Source organism: Chaetura pelagica, unplaced genomic scaffold (genome assembly GCF_000747805.2).
Source record: "Chaetura pelagica isolate M959 unplaced genomic scaffold, ChaPel_1.0 scaffold105, whole genome shotgun sequence".
In the NCBI taxonomy this organism is placed as follows: domain Eukaryota; kingdom Metazoa; phylum Chordata; class Aves; order Apodiformes; family Apodidae; genus Chaetura; species Chaetura pelagica.
This window is the reverse complement of record NW_009953393.1, coordinates 2,385,950-2,396,614: the sequence shown is the minus strand read 5'-3', so window position 1 is coordinate 2,396,614 and position 10,665 is coordinate 2,385,950. Positions and strand designations below refer to the sequence as shown.

The window sequence follows — 10,665 nt, the reverse complement described above, 5'->3', positions numbered from 1 at the left end:
CCCCGGCCGCCCGCCCTCCCGTCGGGCCGGGGAGAGCTCCCTGCCCCGCTGCGGGACCGGGGGCTGCTCCCCTGTCGCGGGCTCGAACGGTGCCTGCGCCTTCTCGAGGCTGCAGGTAAAGGCCTGGGGGGCTGCGGGATACGGTTGAATCGGGCTCCGGTTAATAGCGTGAGTTTCCCGGGGAACCCTGCTGAGTAACTGCTCAGTCCTAATCTGCTGCTCTCCCGGGGAAATGCTTTGAACAAATAGTTTATCCTGGAAGGAAGGGAGAGTTGGCGAGACCCAGCTTGGTCACCTACTCCCTGAAGTACAGAGAGTAGTTTAATAACAGTTGGTTTGCTGATGCTTGCCCAAAGGTCCTGTTGCTGGCCATGCTCCCTTCAAGATGCTGGAGTCTTCAAGAAGCTAAAGTTAACAGTAGGGTGCCTGTCTGCATTTCTGTTCCTTGTGCCTTCCTCGAGTTTGCTGGTGTGTCAGGGATAGCATTGTTGTGCTGGCTTACAGGGCCTAAAGTACTAGCTCGTATGCATACTCAAGCTCTGCTTGGGTTATGTCTGTGTAAAGCTCCTAACTCGGTTGGTGGCTTACTGGTAGTAGGTGATGTGAAGGGTTGTAGCCTGGCCAGGCATTTTTGTTCTAGTGGTTGTGATGCTTGAGCTCAAAAGTTCAAACTTTGGTTTGTAACTTGACATAAAATGCATTCATGCATATGAGGTCCTTCCTAAGTCTGTGGTAGTGCCTGAGTGCTTCCATTTGTTACTTTGCTACTCTTCAAAGCAGCTGCTCCTTGCCAGAGCTGAATGTGGAGCAGACCCTGCACTTCCCAGCCCCATCAGAACTGAGACTGGCAATCCTTGGTAATGGGCACTGGAGATGAGGCTACACCCCCAGTTCCTGGCTTTGACTAGACCTCACTCTCTCTTTGAACTCTCTTGTAGCAAGACAGCAACAAGTAGTACTTCTGTAGCACCAGCTGTAGCTGCTGGTTTTTCCAGTGAGCTTCTATGTTATCAGTGTCTATTGGGCAAGGACAGTGATTTCCTTCTCTAAAACAAGTGATACTTTCTGTTGTTTTCTTCCTGAGTTGTCCTCCCACAGCATTACTCTGTGCTCTGTTTCAGGGTGCTACTATTATCAGGTGCTTCTCTGGCTCTGAAAACACCATCTCTTCATCTGGAAAAGATGAGTTACTCAACCGCACGGTCAATGCTTCATCAAAGCAAGGGTTTGCTATCTATGTGGATGATCAGAAAGAAAACTACAGTGGCCAAGTGGCTGAAGAGCTGGAATCAAGTGTGGGTGAACTGGATACTAGTGCAATGACATCCGGTATTCACCTACTGCTGGATCTGAGTACAGGTAACTCATGTTACTACTAAGGTGGTACCTACAGCACAACTACACGTAGAGTGGTTATGAATTGCCATGCTAGTAAGCTTGTGAGTAGCTTATGTTACATAAAATAACAATTCAAGGTAACTTGAGTTATGTCTATATGAGGTACAACACTTCTGTGCTAGAAATATCAGGAGAAGGTGAACAGGCTAATTACACAAATACCTTGCTCATTCCTCTTGCCTGTTAGGATCTCCTATGGTAGTGGACACATCCTTCCAGTCTCAGCCTGAGGATCATATGGGAGATCCCATAACTCTGACTGTGGGAGAATATGCAGAAGATATTCATCAGTACTTGCGAGAGGCTGAAGTGAGTGGCTTCTAGGTATTTGTGGTCTCTGGGATGGGCTGCAACACTTCAAAGATGTGCTGGCTGTCTCAGGGCAGCTTGAGGATGCCACTGAGCTACAAAGGAGGGAAAGCTAGTAGTAAAAGCTATCTCCAAAGCTAGAATCATGAGCAGCTTCTGGACAGTGGTAAGATTTTTTTCAGGATTACTTTGCATGGTGGAAATATCTCACTGTTGGAATATGTCTTAATTCTTAGTGATGAAGAATTCTTGCAGATGGGAGGTGAAAGCAGAAAAAATACTAAAGCAGTTGCCAGTGATCTCACTGAGGGCTCCTTTTGTTGTAGTAGTTTTTCTTATCTTTCTGTATCAGAGCAGTAAAGTGCAGTCTCCTATATAGGAAGAGGGGGGAGGAAAGTAACTTTCAGGTCCCTCTGAATGATTCATATATACTCAGTGGTGAAGGCTGTCCATAGACCAGGAGGGCTTTTACTATTTTGCTACTAATACAGTAGCTCCTCTCCTGTGTAGAAATACTACTCTCTAGAGATGTTACTAGCTGCCAATTGATACTGCTAGCACTATAATTATAGGTAATAGTAATGAGTTATTAATGGAACAACTCCTGCTCCTTTGGGTATAGCTATAAAGAATGTTAGTCAGCTCAGCTATCAACAGCTTTCTTCAGGGTGGGCCTCCTAATTCTTCAACTCTCTCCAAACAGGTAAGATTCAGGCCCAAGCCCCACTACATGAGGAAGCAACCAGATATCACAACAGGAATGCGTGCCATCTTGGTAGACTGGCTGGTGGAAGTAGGGGAAGAATATAAACTTCGCACAGAGACTTTGTACTTGGCAGTGAATTTCCTGGACAGGTTTCTTTCCTGCATGTCTGTTCTCAGAGGGAAGCTGCAGCTTGTAGGAACAGCAGCAATTCTTCTGGCTGCGTAAGTGTTTATCATATCCTGAAGTCTTCAATGAGCTAAAACGTATTCTTGGGCTGAACCTTTTAGATTAATTTGAAGGACTGCAGCTTGCAGATAGCTTTTCATAATACCACAAGATTAGTAACTTTGCCTACTTTGGGACTGGCAAAATTAAACATCTAATGTTCTTGATGTGAGGAGCTGTAGTAGGAAAACCTCATAATCATAACAGGAGCAAAACCACTCCTGCTGTAGGCTGCTAGCCTGTAAGGCTGTGGTAGAGTCACAGTTGCAATCTGCAATTAGCCTTGAGCTGTTTTTAGTAGGTCGAATACCCAATGCAGCCTTGCAGTGCATGGTTTTTTGTCTGGTGTACACTGTGTTACTGAATATGTCTGAGAGCTTGTTATTAGTCAAGAGCTAACAATGTGTTTCTATCAGTCTGATGGCTTGGAGTTCCTCTGAACATCTCTGCCCAGATTTGAAACTCAATTGTCACTTAGCCTGGAGAGAGGACCAAAATAAGAACTTTACACCAATCTTAGTAATGTCATGTTCCCATCCTGGTATGGGCCCAGCAGACAGCTTTCTTTTACCATATCTTGCAAGCTGACAATTGTGGCTCCTATTTTACTATTTCAGGAAATATGAAGAGATCTATCCACCAGAAGTGGATGAATTAGTATATATAACTGATGACACCTACACAAAGAGGCAGCTGCTAAGAATGGAACAACTGCTTCTCAAAGTGTTGGCTTTTGACCTAACAGTCCCAACCATCAACCAGTTTCTCCTTCAGTATTTTCAGAGGCATGGAGTCTGTATGAGGACAGAGAACTTTGCAAGGGTATGAATTATCCTTCTTTTAGGATGGGGCAGGGGGGGAAGAAGTCATCCTAAAAGCAGAACTACTTGTATTTCATTAAGTTACCTGAGCAGGCAGGTTCTGCTAATATACTGTGCTCTATGAGAAGATACTCTTTCTCATACCAGTTCTTTTCTGGACTGCAATAAGCCTAAAACTTTTGTTGCCTACTGTCTTCAGTAGGCAGCTTGTGGGCTGAGATTTGTGGATTAATGTCCCTTGGAAATCCTAAGTTTGGTCTTTTTGTCTGGTCAGAGATAATGCACTGACTAGACAGCTAGATGGTAGGAATCTGTTTTTTTTAATCACTGCCTGTGTAGCAAGACTTCCTTGGATGTGGTTGTACTATATATAGCTACACAATGATAAAGTATATGCCTGTATAGCTGCAAACCTGTATAGCTTAGAAAATATGTAACTAAAGCTTATGGCAAAACATCTGACCTGCTGCTCATATGCAAAGGGCATAGGATTGTACAGTGATGCTTCTTCAACAGAGGCTGAATTCTGTTTCTTAGAACTGTATATTTATCCCTGACCTCTAAGTGAGGTCCACCTATGTGACCAAGAACTTTGGAGGATAGAAAGAGTATATATCTGTTATTTTTACAAAACATCAATTTTCTAAGTTTATCTGTAAAATTATATCAAAGCTGCTGATGGGACCAAAACTTCAGATTACAATGTAGATTTTTTTAGACTTTAACAAAGTGTGATCTTCTGTCCCCACTGAAATATGCTAGAGTTTCTTCTGAAAGATCAACAGGACCCAAATGCTCTTTCTACCCACCAGACATGCAACCCATGTTTTGTACACAAAGCTAGGACCATTAACAATTTTTCAGTGCCTGCTCTACTGGATGGGTTGTATCAGCTATGCTCCTTCTGTTTGAAAAACTTGAGGCTTTTTTGTTTAGTATCTTGCAGAGCTGAGTCTCCTTGAAGCTGATCCCTTTCTGAAGTACCTTCCATCACAAACTGCTGCAGCAGCCTACTGTCTAGCTAACTATGCAGTGAACAGATCTTTCTGGGTAAGAAAAACTGCATGTTAATGAGTAGCTCAAGCACTTTCTGTTATCATTAGAACTAGGCTGAAGAGCAGAAGTAGCTTCAAAGTATGTTATGAATGCTGAAATCCTAGAATCAGTAGGTGTTCCTAAGTTAATGGGACTACCTCATAAATTAGTGTTAACCTGAAATATCTTGCCTCTTCTCTCAGTGGGAGAGACCTTGATGTCTTGCTTACCTCAAGTTTGTACCTATGGACTTGTTAGCCTTTCATCTCCTAAACTGCTCCTGCAAATACAATTTGGGCCCTGTTGGGAGAGAGCTTGCATTTGTCTGCTGGAGTGGAGTGATTACACCAAGTGTCTGCTTTAAAGCAAGCCTTGGTAGGTCTCTCAGCTGTGTTGTAGTAGTAGGTTTAGCAGAAGGCAGGATCCAGAAGAGATGTAACGGATGCCACATACTTGGAGCAGGAGCTTCTTGTCAGATCTGGCACCAAGGAAGACCTAGAGTGGAACTGATGGCAAGATATGCTTAAATTGTTTTCAAGCCTAAAGAGTATAGAGTGAGCACTGATGTAGTGAAAATGGCTTGTTCTTCTATAGAAAATGTCTTTTGAGATACATTACCTACAATCAACTAACTACTTTTTCTCTTTTGACCAGCCAGAAACACTTGCTGCATATACTGGATATTCATTAAGTGAGATAGTGCCTTGCCTGACTGATCTGCATAAAGCCTGCCTTGATGCTCCCCTCTGCCAGCTGCAAGCGATTAGGGAGAAGTATAAGCACACAAAGTAAGTAACTAGGGAGCTGGTGTTCTGTAGCTTGGAGGCTATAAGCTGCTTTGGCAGCTTGGGCTACAGCTGCTGTCGCTGACAAATTTCTCATAGTGGTCAGTGTCTATTCCTGAAATGAAAGCCTCTTGAGGGGAAGACCTTTTCTGACCAGAAATGTAGTTCATGCATAGGTATGCTGATGTACTGGATAACAGTTCTACATTTTTGCAGGATGACTCTTCTTCCCCAGTGTATTGCACAAGACAGTGTTACCTCTTAATTTGTCAGCTAAACTAGTACCTTTAGTGACTGCATTTCTATTCCAGGTACCTGCAAGTGTCTCTTCTGGAGCCCCCAGTAGTTCTTCCTCTACAATAGAGACAGACAATGGATCCTGGACTTGAAGATTACTTTGTCCCAGTTGGCAAAACTGGTCTAACATCTCAGAGCACTGCAGGTCATGTGTCTAAACATAGTGATCAGAATGGTTTTTAAGCTAGTAATTTTTAACTAGATGCCTTTTTAAAAAAGGTTATTAGACTATATCTCAATATATCTGACAGCACTTTTAATAAATATCTTATTACACTGTTCCTCTGTCAATCTTGTGATTCCTGTTAAATATCTGCAGTAACAGTGAGTGGAAGTGGTTGTGGTTTTTACAAAATCTTTGAGCAGGTTTTTAAGGGATTTTGTGCTTTATCCACTCTAGCTAGCCTGAACAAACACAACCTGACACCTTCATAGACTCAGGTGACTTGCTGCAGTATCTTGTTTCTTCCTCTTCTATGAGGCTATGAACAGAATCTATTTTCTTGAACTTGTTTACCATATCACAGCAATAATATCCAGGTGGAAGTGGTGTATGAACTCTGAACTTGTGTGTAGAAGACCATCAGTGTTGTGGTGAAAGCCAAATTTCCTTTTATAGAGGCAAAAAAGGGGATTTAATCTGCAGGGATCTGGAGGAAGAGGAGGTCGTGGCTGGTAGAGCCTTAGGAACACTTCAAACACTGGTGGATAGACTGCAGTAGAGAGCAATGCTAACAGCTATGAGGAAGAAGCATGGGGCATGTCAGGTATTGGAACTGTGGAGTTGAGCTAGGTGGCTGCTGTCATATTTGTGGTATTAAGTAGTGGCATAGCTGTCTGACATGACCTCTCCTGCCACTGGAGCACTTCTGAACATGGGTGCTTTGCAGTCTTTAGAGAAATCTCATTCCTAGCAGGAAGGAGGAGAGTAGTGTGGTACAGGGCTATTAACTATCTTATCCTGAGCTACTACACTGTTTTATGTGCCTCAGTTATTTATTAGGTAGCATTTTTTAAAAAGCAAACAGAATACTACTTTGAGTAGTCTTAGATACAGCCCCTGTCCAAAGTAGGTGAAAAAAAAAAATTTTGGTCAACATGTAGAGAGCTACATTCAACTTGTCTAAATGGCAAGGTGAGTTTGAGGCATTCTCTTACTGTAGGAGTTTAAAACCTTCAGTGTCTACTGCTTTCTAATAGAGTATTCTGAACAGGGTGTTATGTTTTTCCAAGCAAAAATATGCTTAACGTTTGACATTAACACACTATTCAGTAGAAGTACTAAGTACCAGCTAACAAGCCTCTTTAAAACCTGACTATACCAATGTATGAATCAAGGTTCTGCTTAGCATGAGGGGTTTCACTTCCCTCAATGTGTGTAAGAATCCCTGCCCCCTCACTTTGCTTGCCTGTCCAGGCTGATGAATCCTTCTAGTAATGTAAACCCTTTTATTCCTCCAAAATAGAGACAGTGGTAATGACTGATTCACTTGTCTTGAAGTAAATATCCTTTAAGGGAGGATTCAGTTGCAGTCTAGCCTATGCAGTTCTTAGTGTCCTGCTTCAAACACTTCCTAGTAATGTAAATGAACTTGCCTTGGTATTTTCTGATAATGACAGATGTGACAATCTAGCCCATGCTAATTTCTGTGATGTACACTTTGTGGTGAGGACCTGAGATCCGTCGATTATTTCCATGCACTGAATTTCAGTTTGTGGGTGGAAGTCTTAAAGGTGGGCTTTGAACTTCACTAATGCCTGCAGACAGCTCCTCTACAGCAAGTGGCCCAGTATGAAGGTTAGAGCCAGTGGTGCTTGGTTACAATGTGAAGTGGTGAATTTATTGGTTGCCTATTTCAGAAGGAAATGGTGAGTATGCTGAGCACAAGTCTGGCTAAATCTCCCGGGCTTATGAGTATCAGCTTGTCACCAGGCCAAACACGGTGTCCTGAAACTCCATATTAATATTTATTTGTAATTAAAAGTGCTTACTTCAATTACTGTAGCATGGAGTATTTTGCAAGCAGTTAATGTGTCTCAAGTGGAGAACTGTATTCCTAATGGTTTGAAGGTATTTGTGTGGTCATGTTCCAACAATAGTAGAGGAGAGAGGAGTTTTGAGCTTATGAATGGTCTATAACCACAATCATGTCTCATGTGCCTGGGCCAACAGACTTTGTTGCATTTAACACCATAGAAGGTGTCCAGGCCCATTACTAAATGTTTTACCATATGGTGTCTTCCTAGAAGCCAAACTTTCTTTCTGTTTTACATTTTTAGGATTTATTTAGCTGCAAGACAGATACAATAATTTGAATACAAAACTTTCTTGAGGCTTTAATTCTCTGGTATACAAACCTGTGTGCTTTATTTTTTTGAACTATTATATATGAAGAAGAATATGCTTTGTCTGCTTTCTTCTTTGTTTTGTTATTTTGCAATTAAGGTAGAGGCTTAAATAGCTCTTTAACCCAAAGGCTAAAAAGAGAAAATTAAAAAAGCCAAGTAGTTAAGGTGAAGAATCACATAATGTGCTGTGGTGTGAATGCTAATAACAATTGGTGCAAGATGGATTACACTTTAATTTGTCAAACAGAAGAAACGTGATTGTGAAATGGTTTCATCTGAGATCTGTGGGTAATAATGCTTCAGAATTATCATGTCTGATCTTGCTCTGTTAGTTCTGCTGTGAAGACCAGTCTGACTTTAAGCATTTTTATTTTAAAGGCTGAATATTGACTTCTATGTGGGTTACAGTTAACAACCTGTTAATGGAGGACACACACTTTATCTGATGTTCCTTCAGAGATGCAGAGAAATGTTGGCTTAGAAAGCCTGTGTGATGGGAAGCTGATACAGACAGGCTCAGCCCTCTATGCCCTGCTTGGGGTTCATCAGTGTAGATGGTGGTAATGCAGACATTGAAGAGAATTAGCATAGACACACTTCCAGGGTAGTCTATGGAACTATTCTGAGCATATGATAATTAATCCTAGAATACATGCCTACCCTCATCAAGTTATCTTGTGTCTAAACTAAACCAAGAGCAACAAAGCAACAAAGACCTGGCCCTAATTCTTCTGAAGATGCTAAAAGTATGGAGGTGTGTCCTGCAGTTTTGACCAGTATTTGTCTAGCTAGGCTGTGCTGGTAGTAAAGAGTAATTGTGGACTGAGCAAGAGTTGATTCCTGGCCAAATGTCTGTCTCCGTTTGGCTTTTTCCATGATGCTTAGGGCTAGGTTGTCTTGTTGTTTTTTTAAAGCAGATTTATCTTGGTGGAAGCTTCTTGGAGAAGGACAAAATAGTCCTTGTGAACTAACACGCTGTGTTAAGCACTCATGCTTGCTTTCTGCCCCTCTTTTGTCTTAGCATTGTGCCCAGAATGACCCTGTGTCCCTGTCACTAATACCAGTAAATACCTAGCTAAACAGGAAGGCAGTACTCAAGACCTTTTCTTTCAGATGTTCAGACCCTCTTAATTTGAACATGAAGGACCATTACTGGAGCCAAGTGCTGAATGAACAGGCTCATGATAAAGTACTGGGATAAAGTGATGATAGTGTTTTCTGGCAAGAAATGGGTCTTCTCCTGCCATCTGCAGCCAAGCTGCCTTTTCTGTTTATCATTGTTTGTGTTTTGATGTATAAATAGCCTGAAAAACTAGGAAAGAGAGCCCTAGAGCCCACATTATTCAACAAATTAGGATTTGGTACTAATCATTGATCTGCTTACAGTAGAATATTGTAAACCATATCCCTATCTAGGCAGAAGCTGGAGTGTGACATGTCTGGGAAAAGGATCATCCTCCATTTGCTTCTTTTTATCCCTTATAAGGAGGATAAAAATATCTGGTAATTAACAAAATGGATGATAAAGCAGGCTGCAGGTGAGCAGCAGCAGCTGTCATGTTCTCCCATAACGTAAGAGTGAGATGTCAAGGTGGCAAGAACCAGGTTCACTCCAAATCATGTTTGCATAGCATGTATTTAGGAACAAAATGCCTGTCACAGTGCTGTGATATATTGTCACTTCTGTTTACTGAAGAGGCATACAAAAGCATTCTTAGATTCAGCCATACAGGAAAGACATTGAACTTATTATTTTGTGAAGTTAGAAGCAAAGAGTGAATTGATTTACAGTAAAAAGACTAGTGATCATCTATTCTGATGGTCTCCATGGAATGCAACCAGAAGAGGGCACCAGCGTCCTTGGTCCGTGGCTCCAGGGGAAGTCAGCCTTTCCCAAAAGGATGCTGATTCACAGCTCACGAAGGCCATTTGGTCTTGGACCCATTTTTACGTGTTTGTGGGCAGATTAGCAACATGTGAGGTCACTGCACCTTGAGAGTTAAGTTCACTTATTTTTTTTCTTTAAATGTAACGATGATTTAGTGAAGCTGCAATGTAAGGCTCTCAGCTGTGCTGTGTGGCTCTCCCATACTGCTTCAGGGATATTGAAATAAAATAAATGCAGCTTTTCAGAATATATGTAGTCTTGTACTGTAAATTCGGACTCTTTAAACTAGTTTATCCAGCGTTTTCAGTTAGATCCTTTTTCTGACTATATGAATCAGGCAATTAAGTGTTGACTTAAAGTAAAAACCTACTTCAGACAGGATAAAAATATGATGGAAATGGTTAATGTCCATTACACAGGTTTAGTGTTCAAATGAAGCAGGTCTGATGGAGGAGCATCTCCTTATATTGCAAAATGGACAGATGAAACTCTTGTAATATTACAGAGCTTGTATGATTTGTGCAGAAAAGAAGGGAATTGTTACCAGATGATTCAGCCCTGTTTGGAGGAAAGAGGGGGGAAAAAAATAATAAATTACAATTTTTAAGTTAGAATATGTTCCTCTTGCTCATTGAAAACTTCAGTGTAAATTCTTGTTTCAAGGTAATCTAGCTAGATGGAGAATGGTTCTATATGACAATTATTACCTAGTTCATGGTGTCTGTCCTTTGTTTTGGATCTTAGTCATGTTTTCCTGGTTCTGTTCCCAATTTGAGGTTTATTTTACTTTCACAAGCTGATCACCCACTCAAATCTCTACTTTTTGTTTGTTTGCAGCTCTTTCTAAAATGT

At 41.5% G+C, this 10,665-nt stretch overlaps 1 protein-coding gene across 1 annotated transcript in view; it reads left to right on the top strand.

Moving 5' to 3' along the window:
• The window catches only part of CCNA1 (cyclin A1), a 7,526-nt gene extending 1,672 nt beyond the window's left edge, over positions 1-5,854 (top strand). The window contains exons 2-8 of the mRNA XM_009998371.1: positions 1,122-1,359; positions 1,586-1,707; positions 2,411-2,634; positions 3,256-3,460; positions 4,396-4,509; positions 5,149-5,282; positions 5,591-5,854. Of these exons, the coding sequence (XP_009996673.1) occupies positions 1,122-1,359; positions 1,586-1,707; positions 2,411-2,634; positions 3,256-3,460; positions 4,396-4,509; positions 5,149-5,282; positions 5,591-5,642 (1,089 nt within the window). The 3' untranslated portion in view covers positions 5,643-5,854. The remainder of the gene's footprint in view (positions 1-1,121; positions 1,360-1,585; positions 1,708-2,410; positions 2,635-3,255; positions 3,461-4,395; positions 4,510-5,148; positions 5,283-5,590) is intronic.
• Positions 5,855-10,665: the final 4,811 nt, after the last annotated feature.